At 43.5% G+C, this 18,206-nt stretch overlaps 1 protein-coding gene across 3 annotated transcripts in view; it reads right to left on the bottom strand.

Annotated features, from left to right (window-relative positions):
- The window catches only part of ccnk (cyclin K), a 33,966-nt gene that overhangs the window by 5,493 nt on the left and 10,267 nt on the right, over nt 1–18,206 (bottom strand). For 2 of the 3 annotated variants that reach the window (XM_070879569.1, XM_070879568.1), the window contains 8 exons: nt 16,374–16,455; nt 13,537–13,668; nt 11,053–11,158; nt 9,065–9,143; nt 8,602–8,771; nt 6,300–6,478; nt 6,065–6,098; nt 5,610–5,684 (listed from right to left, as the gene is read on the bottom strand). In XM_070879569.1, coding sequence (XP_070735670.1) covers nt 5,610–5,684; nt 6,065–6,098; nt 6,300–6,478; nt 8,602–8,771; nt 9,065–9,143; nt 11,053–11,158; nt 13,537–13,668; nt 16,374–16,455 — 857 coding nt within the window. The remainder of the gene's footprint in view (nt 1–5,609; nt 5,685–6,064; nt 6,099–6,299; nt 6,479–8,601; nt 8,772–9,064; nt 9,144–11,052; nt 11,159–13,536; nt 13,669–16,373; nt 16,456–18,206) is intronic. The other variant, XM_070879570.1, reaches the window with a different exon arrangement.

The raw sequence follows: 18,206 nt of genomic DNA, 5'->3' as shown, positions 1-18,206 counted from the left end.
AATCTCTTTCCTAGCTCCCTAAAATCTGCCTGCAGGATCTCAACCCTCTTTTTACCTATGTCATTGGTACCGATATGGACCATGACCTCTGGCTGCTTACCCTCTCCCCTCAGAATGTTAGTGACATCCTTGACCCTGGCACCAGGGAGGCAACATACCATCCTGGACTCACGCTTGCAGCCGCAGAAATACCCGTTTGTTCCCCTAACTATTGAATCCCCTGCCACTATTGCTCTTCCACTCTTCTTCCTTCCTCCCCACCCCCACTTCGTGCAGCTGAGCCACCCATGGTGCTATGGACTTGGATCTGGCTGCACTCTACAGAGGAACCATCGCCCTCACCAGTATCCAGAGCGGTTAGTGAGCGAGATGCACTCAGGGGACTACTGCTCAACCTGCCTGGTCCTCCTTGTCTGTCTGGAGGTCACCCATTCCCTCTGCCTGCACATTCTTAAGCTGCGGGGTGACCACCTCCAGAAATGTGCTATCCACGAAGTTCTCAGCCTCGCGGATGCACTTCAGTGGTGTCAGCTGCCCCTCAAGCTCCAGCTGCTCTAGCTGGTGACACTTCCTGCAACGTGGCCATCCAGGCTATGAGAAGCATCCAGGACTTCCCACATGGCACAGGTTGTGCATTCCACGGGACTGAACTGCCCTGCCATACCTCTATTTATTAGATTAACTAAGTTTTTAGTATACCCCTCAACCCTAACTTAGAAGAATAGACAACAACTTGTATTTATATAGCACCTTTAAGGTAGTAAAACATCCCAAGGCGCTTCACAGGAGTATTATGTAATAAAAATTTGACACCGAGCTGCACAAGTAGAAATTAGCGCAGGTGATCAAAAGCTTTGTCAAAGAGGTATGTTTTAAGGAGCGTCTTAAAAGGAGGAAAGAGGTAGAGAGCTGGAGAGGTTTAGGCAGGGATTTCCAGAGCTTGGGGCCAAGGCAACAGAAAGCATGGCCACCAATGGTTGAGTGATTATAATCAGGGATGCTCAAGAGGGCAGAATTAGAGGAGCGCTGACATCTCGGGGTGGGGGGGGTTGTGGGGCTGGAGGAGATCAGAGAGATAGGAAATTGGAGGGATTTGAAAGTAAGGATGAGAGTTTCGAAATCGAGGAGCTGCTTAACCAGATATGCTGTGGATATGTGGTCGAAAGCTCATTTCAGGGTCCAGACGGGGCCGAGAGAAGTGGTAGTGAGGTAGAGCTGGGTGTCATCTGCAAACATGCGGAAACTGACGCTGTGACAAGTTATATTCACGAAGAAGAAAAGACAACAGTGATACTCACCGGCCCCTAACCTGAATAGCAAAAAACACCCAATGTGCCCTTAAACCCCTTGGAATTCTCTAACCCAGAAAGCTGTGGAGGCTGGGTCATTGAATATACTTAAGCTGGAGATAGACAGATTTTTGAATGATTACAGAGTGGGCAGGGAAGTGGAGTTGAGGCCAAGATCAGATCAGCCATGATTTTATTGAATGGCGGAGCAGGCTCGAGGGGCCAAATGGCCTACTCCTGCTCTTATTTATGTTCTTATGTTATGTAACCAACCAATCAGTTACCAGCTATCTTGTGATGTCACTCCTGGATTTTAACTTTTTTTTTTACAGTTTTGGGCTCCTGCCGCCACTCTCCTTTTATCTGCTCCGCTTTCACGGTGCTTCACACAGGTCCGCTCCTCCCGGTCTGACAACATGACCTAGCATTGATACCATGTTCAAGTTTAATATATATTAATGGCCTGGACTTGGGTATATGAACTAAGTGTTGCAATTTTAAAGGAGGTGCACAAACAGAAAGACCTGGAGGTGTGTATGTCCACAAATCTTTGAAGGTGGCAGGACAAGTTGAGGAGGCTGTTTAGAAAAGCATATGGGATTCTTGGCTTTATTAATAGAGGCATAAAGTACAAAAGCAAGGAAGCTATGCTAAGGATGTTATGCTAAACGTTTTTAAAACATTGGTTAGGCCTCGAGTGCGAGGGATTCTCAGCGAGCTGGAGCCAGTTTCCAGCATCCTGGAGCGAGTTCTGCTAGAACTTCTCCAACTGGTCTTCTGAGCAGTCACTGACTGCAAGGGAGACCTTGGAGGCTATTCGGCAGCAGACAGCCGCAACCAATGCCCTATGGCATGCGTTGCTGGCTGGACACAGCGCTGCACCCCAAGGTGTCATGTCTGCTCGCAGCGACACCCCGAGCACGCAAGCGAGTACGGAGGACACAGTTCCTCCGGACTTGGAAGTAGAGCCTCAGGCTTCCGCTTCCTCTCCATCACCTCCACCACCGCAGGAAGTCTTGACATCCCACTCTGCACGACGTCTTGGTGTCGGTCTGTGTAGACCAAAACGGGCGGGTGGGGTGTGAACACGGGGTGGGACAGGATCTGGAGGGAAACATGGCCGCAGATTGGGGGGGGGGGGGGGGGTGTCCTTCTCTATAGTTCACTTGCTGTTATCAATTTATTATACTCTTGTTACTGCTGCTAAATTGGCCAATTGTATTCAATAGTTAAATGTTTACTTGTTCACTTGTTATCATTACTTAACTGTTCACTTTCCATTCTCTAAAATGGTCACTTGTCGTCATGACTGAAATGGCCACTTGTTCTTTAAAATGTTCAATTTATTCTTCTAACGTTTTGGGGATTTTGAGGGAAGGGTGTGTTGATGCGGGGGGTGGGGGGTTGGAGGGAGGGTGTTGTTCATTAGTTCTTAAAAAATATTTGTTTGTTAATAAAAAAAATTTTTCTACAACTTTTGTACCTTCTCTATTATTTACATAAGTTTTACAATACATGCAGATTTGTTTGTTTATTCTGTTTCACCACGGAATATTAAATAACTTCAGTGTGTAAAAGCTGTTTAATAAATAATTCCAATATATAATGAGATCTATTTAGCATAAATAAGGTGATAATACCTATTTATCTTCCCTGTCCCAAATTTCTGACTACAATTTGCATCAATTTTATTCTCTAAATAACTCAGAACAATTCTCCACCCTTCCTCAGAGGCTAAAAATGGCATCCGTAGTGCCCATTTCCCTCTATAAGGCCCTGAAAAAGCAACTATTTTTGAGCACTCTTTTGGGCCTTGCATCGGCCCAGCGAAGTGCATGCTAAGTGCTGAAACTTGGGATGGGCCTTGTGTGGGCGATCATCTCAGCAATCAAAGTGGAAACTTGGGGGCCTATTTTTCCGGCGATATTTTGGGCCTAGTTTCTACTTTTTGCTCAAAATGGGCGATAAAGGTCCATTTTGGGCGATGTGAAGTGGAAAGTCTAGCCCTATGATTCAATGGGCCCAAGTTTCCACAAGAAAAAAAACGGGCGCCCAGCTCCTAAAACGGCGCCTAAAAAAATCCTCGGTATTCTCCACCTACTTGCAGGTCCTCTGGCCCTCGGCGCAGCCAGCATGAGCTGTGGGGGGGCGGAGCCAGGTCCCTGCGCTACAGTGGGCACCCAAGTGCAGTAGCTCCAGGCGCCGAACTGTGTGGGAGGGGCCCGAAGCACGCAGCCCCTAGCCCTGGCCGAATGGCCTCACTGGGGCTGTGAGAATAAGGCTCCTCCCACGGCCAGCTCCTGCTCCCCCCACCCCCGACCAGACCCGACACCCGCCCCCCCCCTGCCTCCTGACCAGACCCGACCCGCTCTCCCCCCCCCCCCCCCACTGGACCCGACTCCCGCTCCCAGACTGGATCCGATCTCTCCCCCCTCTCTTTCCCCCCTCCCTCCCTCCCGCTCAGCGGCACGAACGGCTGCAGAATTCTCCGTGCCTGAAGCACTTTCACACAGGTAGGAAGATGGTTTATTTAATCTTTTCTTGGCTTATAAATGTTTATTCAGGTTGGATTTATTTGTATAATATTTGTAGAAGTATAAATAAGGATTTATTGTAGAATTTAATGAGTTCCCTTCCCCTCCCCCCATACCTCGTTCTGGACGCCTAATTTGTAACCTGCGCCTGATTTTTTAATGTGTAGAACAGGTTTTTTCAGTTCTACAAAAATCTTCACTGGCTCCATTCTACTTTAGTTTGGAGTACGTTTTCACTGTGGAAACTTTCAAATCAGGCGTCAGTGGCCGGACACGCCCCCTTTTGAAGAACTGCAGAAAAAAAAATGTGGAGAATTGCGATTTCTAAGATAGTCCGTTCTCCACCAGTTGCTCCTAAAAATCAGGCGCAAATCATGTGCAAACTTGGGCCCTATAAGGGGTAATACTTCCTGGGCGAGTCTAGACAGTAACTTCCGAGAATGGCTGCATCACGGCTGAGCCCTACTGTCTCCACCCACGCACACTGCTCAATAATTAGGAAATGGAACCCAGGCTGACCTTTTCCATCTCTCTTTGACCCAGGACACCGTAGTAACTCACCACTTTAGGAGAGTTGATGGTGTATTACCAAAATATCCACATGATCCGAGTTGGTTCTGAGATTGCGTGCGCGCAAACACTTTACTTGCATGCATACAAGTAGCCACATGCATTTAAAAAAAAAAGCTATGAGAACACACGTCCATGCAATACACATTCAATTTTGTGTTTCGCATTTAACTTTCTTCACACACAATAGGTTAAAAATGAAAGGAAGTCTAAAGTGCATCAGAAGAACATGAAAACTTCAAATGTTGAAAGTAGGAGTCCTATAAAATAATCCAGGTTTAGTTGGCTGTATACAAACTGTAATTGCATTGTTATTAGTATGGATCTTTCACCAAAGGGAGACGTTCTGAATGCTTGCTCAACAGCGCTCTTAAAAACACACCGAAGGATAATAAGCTTGTAACAGACCATCGCATCGGAGCGATTCAACACTTACAATACAGCTAATATCTTAGCCAGTCCCTCGAACAAGGATGACTTGCTTTCATGAGTTCACAGGTGTTTCGATGAAGGAGCCGATATTCCAGTCCTGAACTCCAATTGAGGGGGTGGAAGATGCCTGTGCGTGAATTTTTTTTAACGTGTGGTAGCTGTTGTACACCAGACATCACACGGGCTTGACAGAGCTAGGTCTTGGTCCAGTGGCAAGGATTACCCAAGACGACTGGAGACCTGCTCTGCTGCACGGACCTAGCGCGCGCACATATCGCAGTGTGGGCTGGCCCGTGCTGCCCCTGGGCCCTCGGCTCTTCTGGGCCCCGTACCCTCATCTGTCGCACCTCCGCCACAAACATTCACCACATCGCGCCACAAACACTCGCCGCTCATCCGCCCCGACCTTCCCACTCCTCTGTACCTGGGCCCTACCGATGTTCCTGCCCACGCTCCAAAACGGCGACCAGGGTTTTGATGACGTCACCCATTCGCCCATCTCAAAATCGTCACACACTTGGAGCAGCTCGCGCTGGAGGTTGAAGTGGTACGCCGCTCCAGTTCTTTTACTTCCCGACCTGCGGAGCTGTTCTCTCGCAGATCGGGGGGCCACGATGTTCCAGGGCCCACCACTCCAGCTCTTTTATAGCCCAACCTGCGGAGCTGTTCTCTCGCAGGTCGGGGGGCTAATATAGCGAATAAAATATGATTGGTCTTCCAATACAAGTCTATCTTGTTAGAGTATCAGTGTTTACAACATACCGAGAAAAAATAAAAAGCTCACCTGGAGGAGGATGGCTAGTTGGTGGTAATGCTAGATGAGGGGTTTCCAATTTGGGAATTTTAGGAGGCAGTGGCTCTGTAGGGTGTTGAGAAAGACACATAATGCATATGAATTTCATACTTACAGAAATATAAACACCGAAGTACTGAATTCAATAAATCTGGTATTTTGAGGGCTGACACCAGAAAATAAAATGATGAAAACTGTCCGATTAAAAACCCAACTGTTCACTGTCCACACCCACATGTGACTCCACTCCACACTGTGTGGTTGCCTCTTAATGTTACAATAGCTACATTCAAGAAGATGGTCCATCACCAACTTCAGGCCACAAGGGGTGGTCAATAAATCAAGCCTTGCCACCATCACCCACATCCCAAAAACAAATATATGCCAAAAGCCATCATTGCTAAGAGTGTGGCTGTGAAGAAGATTAAAATCTAAAAATACGTCACCTATTGCCTTGCCATCTTCCTTTGGAGAAGCAACCTGAGAAAGAGAACAAATGTAAAAGGTTAGATTCAACATGCTACAAAGATGCACTGCCAATTGCTAGGAACAACACAGCAACTGTATCAGCAGAGGTAGTAGAATGGAGATTTCACTCTATTCTCAGAGTACGCACCCATTCGGCAAAAATACATTTTGAGCAGAAAATGGCGGCACCTATATTGATATTGCTTCACTTACTGCAGCTCGTTTGATCTGCCGGGGCGGTGTTGACTGGGGTGAAAGTTTCTTGGTCTGCTGCACTTGCAGTGGTGGTAGCGGTTGCTCCAAGCTTGGGATTGTTGCCAATTGCTGCTGGGGAGTCTGAGGCATCTGTTGTTGGCCCTGGGAATAAAGGTCCAGTATCTGATGGCAAATGTCTGCAAGACCAAAAAACACAATTGTCAGTCTTTGTAACTAAACAAAGCTTTATAAAAACGTAGTCATGAAAGAACAAGCTGGCCAATAGATGATGAGTGAGTGAGTTATGTCCCAATTTAATAATCAGCCATTGCATGATTAATGAGATATTCAAGTCCCAAGTCAAATTTGAACACAAACATTTGCCTTTATTCTTCATCAATCAACAAAAAAATATGTAACACAAGATGCCCTATCTGGAAGTTCTTGGTGAAATGCAGCGCATGCTGGATTTGAAATAACAGTACATTTAGTGGCAGCACATAGCAACTACAAAATAATCTTCGGCACATACTGGGGTGGAATCAATTATCTTCTGGACTTCAGCTGAGAAACCTTATCAAACAGATGGGAGGGGAATGAATGGAGGGCCCGACCACCGCAAGTGGATTGTCTCGTCCATGAAAATCATTTATGCTGTTGTATGGTTCACTATCTGCTCGTTCAGTACCTCAACTACGTGATCATCCTTTATCTGTGAGCTCAGAGCACCACTGGGATAATCAGCTGTGAGGAGGATTCCAGCCAGGCCTCATGCTGCCCTCACTCACTCATATACACTAAGCAATTAGCAGCAGGAACCCAGGCAGATTTGCAACAGTGACTACACTTCAGTGGCTGCAAAGCGCTTTGGGAAAGAAAGATTGGATTTATATAGCACCTTTCACGACCACCGGACGTCATAGCTTTATAGCCAATGAAGTATTTTTTTTTTGAATGTAGTCACTGTTGTAATGTAGAAACCGTGGCAGCCAATTTGCACACAGCAAGCTCCCACAAACAGCAATGTGATAATTGTTATATATTTAATCTCGTGTAACCTGCATCATACCTGACCACCAGCCTACATGTTGGGAGTCCTAAGGGATCCCAGCATCCCTTGGGAGCACAGTATATAAGCAGGCCACCCACAAGGTACCTGCACTCTGGAACCTTAATAAAAGAGCTAAGGTCACACTTGCTCATTATACACAGTACTCAGTCTGACCATTTATTCTGAGTGTAACAATAATGACCAGATAATCTGTTTTTTTGCTGTTGATTGAGGGATAAATATTGGTCAGGACACCAGGGATAACTTCCCTGCTCTTCTTCCAAATAATGCCATGGGATCTTTTATGTCCACTTGAAGGAGCAGACGGGGCCTCGGTTCAATGTCTCATCTGAAAGACGGCACCTCCGACAGTGCAGTGCTCCCTCAGTTCTACACTGGAGTGGCAGCTTAGATTTTTGTGCTCAAGTCCCTGGAGTGGGACTTGAACCCACAACCTGCTGACTCAGAGGCGAGAGTGCTAGCCGCTGAGCCACAGCTGAGTCCTGTGATCGTGAAATTTTCTATAGAAATGCAGGTCTTTCTTTCCTTTAGATTTCACCACCATTGACCCTCAGCAAAAGGGCTGAGATGAATTGCACTACCCTATCACTATTCCAGCTAACACAAGGGATAAATCTTGGCAACTTCCTTGTCGGTATAGTTAAGTACCATTTAGCCAATGAGCCATGAGGGAACTCCTACATTCAAATTTTATTCAATAGATCAAAACTGAACTTGGTTAAAGGTTTGGTAAAGCTGAAGCAACGGCTACAAATGACTGCATTGGATTACAAAATAGAAACACCTTAATTTTATTTACACTGCTGTTTAATTCTAGCACAAAGTCACTATTAAAAAAAATCATTAAATCCTCACCGAAGTGCTGGGTTAGTTTACTGGGTCTAACAATTACTACCATCAATTATACCATCAAGCAGTTTTAGGAATTCACATTTTTGTCTCTGATTTTCTTCGGATTTAGTTCTAAATCTCAAACTTTCGTGAAATGTTGTTAAAAAAATTAGCATCAGCAAAACGATGACTTATACCAAGAGCTACTTTAAACTTTTCAGGATAAATTCAATATGGAGATCAAATATTGTGTTCAAAAATAGCACAATTTCTCAAAAGTAAAAGGTTAGAAATATACATTCACTCACAAATACAAATACATAAACCATCACACACATGTACACCATTCAGTGGAGTCCCACTTTCTTGAAACCATATTGCCAGTGCTGCCTTATTAATTGGGATTATTTACTGTACCTTCCAGTAATTCCACAGGCACGTCTTGTACAAACTGCTCCCACCATCTTCTGTAAATGGGCTTAGCTGACCATTCCTGGATCTCAAATTTACACAGTCTGCCAGCTAGGTACATCACAGCTACGGCAATGATCTCTGGCTCCCACTGCAGGCACAGCATGGTGCACAAGCTGCAAGACAAACAATACGTTACTACAGGAGCCAACACAAAGTATCAGATTTGTTTTAAAAAAAGCAAAAACACACACAGTAAATAATTTTAACCTGTTAATGCATATAGGTTTACACAGCTTTGTAAAAGAGAGAGAGAGAGAGAGAGAGGGAGGAGAGAGAGAGAGAGAGATAGAGGGAGGAGAGAGAGAGAGAGAGAGAGGGAGGAGAGAGAGAGAGAGAGAGAGGGAGTGAGAGAGAGAGAGAGAGAGAGAGAGAGAGAGAGAGGGGGAGATTTAAAAACATAGCTTACCTGTCATTTACAAAGGTCCAAGCCATTTGCACCAGCTTTTGAAGTTTGTTTTTGTCACCTACAGAGAGAGAAAATTGGACTAACATTATGTGTAACCTCGAAGCTCAAAACCTATGAATTAGGAAGAAAATGAGTGTTAGGGTTATCTATTGCATTTTAAATCTGTATCTATTAGCACTGAAGTGCAATTAACCCCCATTATTTTCACGTCACATTTGATAACATAGCGTAGAACATTTTAGTAAGCTTTGTAACTTTAAGCCATTAACAGATTCCATGCCCAACTTTGGTGCTCAGCCCAATGGCCAATCATTTAATTCGGAGGTGTCCAAGCTTTTTGTCTCATTAGGTCACATGGAGCCTCTGGGGCTACCTATAAAGTTCAAATCTATGTCCTCATTAATTTGCACATATCCCAAAGGTGCTGATATGATCTTAGTGTTCCAATTAAGAATGTATCCTCGGCAAGAAGAATAGCCCGTAGCAAATCTCCAGGCCGCACAAAATTCATAAAGGACGAACTAGTGAGCAAGAAATATAATGGAGTTGCCTGGGCTTAGAAGGCCAGATTATCAGGGTTCTTGGGGTCACACGTGGCTCTAAGGCTGCAGGTTGGGGACCCCCGCTGTAACTAACTTTGTTTAAATGTAGTACATGGAGTGGTTAAGGCTATCTGCACAACATGCATTTCACACAAAGCACTAGTTCACGCTTCAAGTTCACATCTGAAGATTTCCCCCACAATGTGCTGCAAACATGTAAATGCACCACATGGCATGGTACTTGGGGTTGGTCCCTGACTGGTCTGCTTATTTCAAGAGGGGAGTAAGAGAAAGAAGAGGGGGCAGTGAACACAAGGTGTTAGAAGTAGACTCAGCTTCCTCAAGTCTTTTTATTTGGGTGAATGGGGGTAGACAGGAATATAATGGGCAGGGTTTGTTACGCACGACCTCTACTGGAGATGTGCGTACATAAGGGCATAAGCAGGAATAGGCCATACAGCCCCGCGAACCCGCTCTGCCATTCAATATCATGGCTGATCTTCGACCTCAACTCCACTTTCCCGCCCAATCACCATATCCCTGAATTCCCCTAGACTAGGGATAAAATCAGGCCCATTTTATTTTCTATTGCTAGGTGGTGCATTAACAAAGTTAGTTACACAGTGGGCAGGTGAGTGGAGGGAATACCACTCAAGTTACGTGCTTGCCGTCACATTGTTTACTTCTTGTAACCATTCCTTATACTCCCATCAATGTTCCCTGTAAGCTGCGCTTTGTTCTGCGTGGCCTGTTTCTTTTAATGTGCGGTCCCTTGAAATTTCTGCGCATGCGCGGCATTTACAATGTAAAAGCCGGTGAGCGGCCTGCGCGGGACCTTTGAGATTACTCCGCGGCCGCGCACCTTAGCGGGAACATTGCCTCCCATGTCATTACAACATTTCCAGATAAATATGCAGCATTGACTACCAAACCATTAATCCTCCAATGTAAACATTCAATAGATTGCACAGAGCATGCTGGCTGTCAGCTTCAACATGCACAAATCAAACAAAACCGCACTATAAAAATGTAGCATACATCAGAAACACAAGTGATTTCAAGGCAAAACCGAATGGCGAGATCCAGCTGGTCATTTTATTTCTCAAGTTTTGTCATGGTTTACAAAGTTGCCTCAGCCCCAAGTAGATGATTATCTTGTGGTCACTTGGTTGTTTATTGGTTACCAATGTGGATTTTGGGTCCATTTTTTTTTTTAACAATTGGTGCTTATTTGCCAAATACCACTTCTTGAATACTCCCAAGGAACTCGAACCCAGTTGTTTACCCCATATACTATTACAAGTACTTAGCTTTCAGAAATGTATTCATCAGATGCTGAAGTTTAGGTTTTGTTTGAAATATGTGCCTTCCATGCTAAACAAGGCAAACTGAAGTACAATAAACTTGAGATTGCAGATACTCTGCATAAACACTTCATTCCAGTACCTTTAAGTTGTTTAGCATACTTAAGCAAGAACTGATAGGGATGTTCGACCTGCAAGTCAAATTTAATTGTCTGTAACAGTATCCTCTCGAGGACCATGACTTCTTCCTAATTCAGAAACAAGACAAAAAGAAACACGGCCTAAGTGACGGCATACTATCCCATTTCAAATCATAGTACAGTAGCAACATGAACGCATAGAGCTACACGAATTTTTTTTTATATATTAAAAGATATATATAAACATAAGAACATAAGAATTAGGAACAGGAGTAAGCCATCTAGCCTTCTCCGCCATTCAACAAGATCATGGCTGATCTGGCCGTGGACTCAGCTCCACTTACCTGCCCGCTCCCCACAACCCTTAATTCCCTTATTGGTTAAAAATTTATCTATCTGTGATTTGAATACATTCAATGAACTAGCCTCAACTGCTTCCTTGGGCAGAGAATTCCACAGATTCACACCCCTCGGGGAGAAGAAATTCCTTCTCAACTCAGTTTTAAATTGGTTCCCCCGTATTTTGAGACTGTGCCCCCTAGTTCTAGTCTCCCCGACCAGTGGAAACAACCTCTCTGCCTCTATCTTGTCTATCCCTTTCATTATTTTAAAGTTTCTATAAGATCACCCCTCATCCTTCTGAACTCCGAGTAAAGACACAGTCTACTCAATCTATCATCATAAGGTAACCCCCTCATCTCCGGAATCATCCTAGTGAATCGTCTCTGTACCCCCTCCAAAGCTAGTATTATCCTTCCTTAAGTAAAGTGACCAAAACTGCACACAATACTCCAGGTGCAGCCTCACCAATACCCTATACAGTTGCAGCAGGACCTCCCTGCTTTTGTACTCCATCCCTCTCGCAATGAAGGCCAACATTCCATTCGCCTTCCTGATTACCTGCTGCACTTGCAAACTAACGTTTTGGGATTCATGCACAAGGACCCCCAGGTCCCTCTGCACCACAGCATGTTGTAATTTCTCCCCATTCAAATAATATTCCCTTTTACTGTTTTTTCCAAGGTGGATGACCTCACACTTTCCGACATTGTATTCCATCTGCCAAACCTTAGCCCATTCGCTTAACCTATCTGAATCTCTTTGCAGCCCCTCTGTGTCCTCTACAAACCTGCTTTCCCACTTTGTGTCATCTGCAAATTCTGTTACACTACACTCTGTCCCCTCTTCCAGGTCATCTATGTATATTGTAAACAGTTGTGGTCCCAGCACCGATCCCTGTGGCACACCACTAACCACCGATTTCCAACCCGAAAAGGACCCACTTATCCTGACTCTCTGCTTTCTGTTAGCCAGCCAATTCTCTATCCATGCTAATACATTTCCTCTGACTCCGCATGCCTTTAACCAGACAGCACAATTGCTCTGAAGATTTCTGAAGCTGGTTACGAGTTATTACCACGGATTGATTTAAATATAAACTGTGTCAAAAGTTTGTACAATGAATACAGAACTTCCACTTAGAGCGCTGCGTAGTTTGGACAATTGAGTAAACCAAACAAGAGCAGTTTTCCCCAAACCAAAATAATGACCAAAGTATGTTTCATCGGATATAGTGGACAGAATTATTGGTTTGTTTGGAAACTCCTTTACAGTACAATCCCCCATAGAATTGGTTCCCACACGAGTTTCTTCATTAACTGGTATTTTAAAGTTCGTTTTAAAATGCCTCTGCTTTGTCTTTCTCTGCCCAACCAACAGTCTTACATTTGGCAGCTTACTAGAGTACGAGTTAAGTACAGATGAGAAGAACGGAGAGTGGCTTCACTGCAAAATCAGTCAGCCTTTGCGAGTTGGGACCAGATACACCCGTCAATATTGAGTGGGTTACAAGCGATTACAGAATAATGGGAGCCCCGAGATACAAACCCCAGGCACAAAAAAACCTTCTGAAGTCACTATTCTCCAAAGTCTACTTCCTTCACTCTCTTCTCACTATTTCCACCTCTACTCTTTTCCTCCTCTCTCCCTTCCCTTCAAGCAAATGGAGTGAAACAACAGGAGCTTGTGGGCCAGATCGAAGAAGCACACGGAGTACATTTGGACTACGGGCATCACTGTTGTACGAGATCCTTGTAAATGGAAAAAAAAAAAATCACAATACAAACGGATTTCATACTAGAACATTTCCAGTCCAGTAAGGATTATAAAAAGTTTGCACGATTCAGTCAATTACTTATTTAAATAAAATTATTTTTGCATGCCTACACCTCCTTAACCCGTAAAATATTATTACATTGTGGGAAAACAGTTTGCATAAAATACTATGCTACAACAGAAAGAATGATGGAATATCAACTAATGTCAGATTTTACAGTGAGAAACCCTGTGATTAGAACCAGTTTAAAATAAAATATCATAGAGGGACCGCAGATACAAAAATTTACTTTTTGAAGTACAGTGATTGTTGCTTTGTGAGCTCATTAATGTGTATATTTAAAATACATAAAACTTAGATTAACACTAACCTTGGGATCATCCCCAAATTGTGAAAATTGTACATCATTCAGCAAACTTCGAGCTGTTTTAATGATATCTTTACACTTTTTGGGAGTTTCTTCTACTTTCCCAGCCAGAAAGAGACAGCAGGCTCCTGTAACCTACAAATTAAATTAATACAAAGAAAGTAAAAGTTAAGTTAGGAAAGTGTGAGCACGACACATCTGCTGCAGTGAACAAAAGCTATTTAAGGTAGTGGAGTTTTCTACAATGCCCACTGTTCAGATGATTTGTAAAGAATATTTCAACAAGGCAATATTCTATCGGCAGGGACTGGACATGAGCATCTAACCAGACGCCATGAAATCCTGTAGCAAAGCTCCTTTTAAAGTGTCAATGCAATTTAATAGCAGTCACTGCAAACCCCAGAAATATATATATTTTAATTAACTTGAATGTATTTTCTTGTTTATTTTCCTGTGCCATGCTCTTTCCTCAGCTGAATGGGCAACTATCCAACAGGCCCCAAGCAGAGAATGGATTTCTCTTCAAGATACTTGCCTGATTTTGTCTTGTAAATCTAAACTACTTGTCTATATAACCTCCCTTAATAAGCTGCTCTGTTTGAATAACCTGGGATGAGGAGATTGTCCTATGAAGAGAGATTGAGTAGACTAAACCTTTATTCCCTATTTGGAGTTTTGGTACAGATCAGAACCTAAGGAAGGATATACTTGCCATAGAGGGAGTGCAACGAAGGTTCACTCGACTGATTCCTGGGATGGGGGAATTGTCCTATGAAGAGAGATCGAGTAGATTAGGCCTATTAGGCCTAGAGTTTAGAAGAATTGAAACATACAAAATTACTAAAGGGCTGGACAGAGTAGATGCAGGGAGGATGTTTCCCCTGGCTGGGGAGTCTAGAACTAGGGGTCACTGTCTCAGAATAAGGGGTTGACCATTTAGGAGAGGAGGAGAAATTTCTTCACTCAAAAGTGAATCTGTGAAATTCTCCACCCCAGAGGACTGTTGAGTATATTCGAGAGAGAGATCGATAGACTTTTGGATACTAAAGGAATCAAGGGATATGGGGATAGTGCGGGAAGGGGGAGCAGATTGGAAGGGTTGAGTGGCCTACTCCTGTTGCTATTTCTTATGTTCATAACCAACTATATTCTCAGGAAGGTAATGTTTCTTTGCATCGTACTCAAGTCTACTACTCCTCAGCTTAAACACGCCCCTTATTCTGCTGTCATGTGCCAATACAAATAGCCCCAACTCAGCTTTATTAATTTGAATATCTCAAGCATAACCCCCTCCTCCCTCCCAGTCTTCCCGTTGGAAGGAAGAGTCCAAGTTCTTCTATCCTCAAGTTTTATTCTCCAACTCCCATTCGCATTAGTAGATTGTTGCACTCAGCGGCATCTTTTGTGACCCAGAACACTACAGGTCAGGTCAGACCAACACTCCTGTATAATGGCAGAATTACTTCACTTGACGTAAACGGCATCCCCATTTTGTACAACCCAGCATACCATCAGCTTTGATAGGAACAAAGATATATTCACTGGAATTTAGAATGAGGGGGGATCTCATAGAAGCATATAAAATTCTGACAGGTTAGATGCAGAAATAATGTTCCTGATATTGGGGAAGTCCAGAACCAGGGGTCACAGTCTGAGGATAAGGGGTAAGCCATCTAGGACCGAGATGAGGAGAAACTTTTTCACCCAGAGAATTGTGAACCTATGGAATTCTCTACCACAGAAAGTTGTTGAGTCCAGTTCTTTGGATATATCCAAAAGGGAATTAGATGTGGCCTTTACGGCAAAAGGGATCAGAAGTATGGAGAGAAGGCAGGAGTCGGGTACTGAAGTTGCATGATCAGCCATGATCACATTGAATGGTGGTGCAGGCTCGATGGGCCGAATGGCCTGCTCCTGCACCTATTTTCTATGTTTCCATGTAAAACAAAGAACTGCACGTTGCACTACAGAAACGTTCTGGTCTTTTTTTAATGAAAGAAAAATATTCTGAACGGAGCCAATTTCACAGACTTGCAAAAGCCCACAGATTATATACTTGAAAAAAAAACTAATCTAAATGCAGGGACAAAGTTGTCAGTGTAAAATTTTGACAGAAATGGCCATTTCCCCAATTTCAATGAAGCTTGATAGGCTATATTTAAGGGCGCTTCTCATCCACAAAAGCGTTTTGAAATGTTTGTAAATCTTAAAAAACTTATATTATTGTTTTCTCCATTCAAGGGAGAACCAGCACTTGAAGTCTCAAGGAGGCACTCCACTGACTGGAACATTAGTCTGCAGTCTCAGAGCATATGGCTGACACTGGCAAGGCCGCATTTATTATTATTCTTCTAGTTGCCCCGAGATGGTGGCAATCCTTGGTGTACAACTGAGTTTTTTGCTAGGCCACTCGAGTCAACCTTATAGTGTTGATTACAGTCAAGTGCAGGATAGGCCTGCATCAGTGGAACAATTGTAATGCTAGGGTTAGTTATTATATACTCTGGCATATTATACCTGGACCATTTACAATCTTCATTGCCCTGGATTCACTTCTGCTCATAATTTCCTTTATAGTGTAACAAGTCAGGCTGAAGAAAGCAAATGAGAATACCAGATACCACAGTACGCACCAAGTTTCAAAGTGCGCTGCGTGGCCCAGTTTCCTAAATGCACAATTGGAAGGCAAATGTGCTGCAAAAGTAATTGTGTCAATTTGCTACAATCTGTGGGAAAGAAAAGCCAGTAGGGTTGAGGAAAATATACCAGAGCACTTAGGCTTTATCACAGCATTAGAAAGCTGTTGGTTTCATTTAAAATGAAACCTATCTAGTACTTACATATCTCGGAAATTGCTTGAAGGAATGAAACATATAAAAACGATGAAAATAGATAATTCCCGTGGCCAGTGTGTCATAATGTCTTGTAGACTTGGTTAAGGAAAGATTTAGTTAACAATAATTTCCCTCAGCAGCTGTAAACAAAGCTAAAAATACAGGAGTGGGACAGAGATGCAATGAGGATGCATGAAACACCTGGAGGTGGGACATTGCTGCTACAAGTGCCAATACAAGGTATGGCTAGATGTTGTCATGGAGATATTTTCCATAGGTCCCCTCCCCACACATTTCTAAAATTCCCCAATAGCCCAGTTGGTTAATGCATCGCTCAGTGTGCAACTGAGCCACACCGACGAGGAAGGTCCAAAATTTGATCCTTGGACTGTGCAGAGCTTGCAATTTTCAGCTGAGGTGCCACTACAATTGGCATATTCTTCCAAGCTGTTAGGCTAAGACATCGTCGCATATGGGAAGCAAAAGTTGATTCAGGCAGCTGTTGACAAATAACAGAGCAAATCTCCACCTCGATCCCCAGACTGGTTGAGAACAGCTAACCACAGCACAAGTAGAACACTATCCACTCTCTTTGATGGTTCCTGAGCAACCAAGTAACACAAGAATACATCATTTACTTTATAGCTTAATGTTGGGTTCAACTTCCATTTTAGACTGTTAATTCTCAACTCTCTGCTAAAAGTAGATTTTAACTGGCTAGATGTCAGTCATGCCTACATGATGCAGTATACCTTACATACAGTCCTTGGCCTCATGTCAAGTACCTTCATGGCAATCGTGCAGTTTTATGGTATAATGTCTGAATTAGCTGGAATATTCATTTATACAAGCAAATAACTTGTTTCTTCATTACCTTAGCCCAATATTCTTAACAGGAAGCAGAAGGACCTCCCAAATAAAGAACTCATACCATTTTGTATTTAAGACTGCTTTACTGTGGGCCAGAGCTTTTTTCAGGATTAGGCTTGTTCAGATATTCAGGAAATTTCTATAAATCCAACTAGTCCAAAATGAAGTTTCAGCTAGGTTCCGAGCTCTCTGGTATATATATAAAACCCAAGAGGAGACATTAGCCCAGAATCAGTCAAAAGAATTCTCCGAATTGCAGAAGGGATGTGCGGGGGGGGGGGGGGGGGGGGGGGGGGGAAGATGGGGTAAAGAATCCCAATGGAAACATTGGTGCCAATTTAAGACCAATGTATACTTTAGTCATCTTTAGCACTGGACTGCCTGCAGAGCAGATACCGAGCAGTTTTTTGGCTTGAGATTAAGCCAATTACTTCCCTCCGGCCTTGAGTCAACTATGTTCAACTGATGCATGATTTTTAGAACTTCTCTACAGACACGTTGCATTCAAAACTGATTTTGAAGCCAGGAATTGAAATCAACTGATGCTGAAGGGAAGCGAGGTAACATCTAAAGACAGAACTTGGTGATGCAATAGGTGAATAACACTGAGATGTGCGCATGTCAAGGCAAAGTTGCCGAAGACTTGACTAAGATTCATTGAAAATGTTGGGGCTGGTGGGGGGGCGAGAAAGAGTCTCTTTTGGAAGTCAGTAAAACATTTGTCTAAATAAAAAACTGTAATTAGGAGCTTTATTTTTATGTGCAAAGACAACAGTATATGACTGTTGCCAAAGACAGTAGAAAAATGGAGGATGAAGCTCACAATAAGGCTCTGTGGGTAGGAAGGGTGAGAAGTACCTGCTTCAATCACAGTAAAGCTCTTTAACAGACAAAGTACTCCTGGAAATTTTACCACATGCAACGATTTCCTCTCTGTATCCAGAATTGGATAAATAAGAAATTATGGTT

This window comes from Pristiophorus japonicus, chromosome 4 (genome assembly GCF_044704955.1).
Source record: "Pristiophorus japonicus isolate sPriJap1 chromosome 4, sPriJap1.hap1, whole genome shotgun sequence".
In the NCBI taxonomy this organism is placed as follows: domain Eukaryota; kingdom Metazoa; phylum Chordata; class Chondrichthyes; family Pristiophoridae; genus Pristiophorus; species Pristiophorus japonicus.
This window is presented reverse-complemented; position numbering and strand designations above follow the sequence as displayed.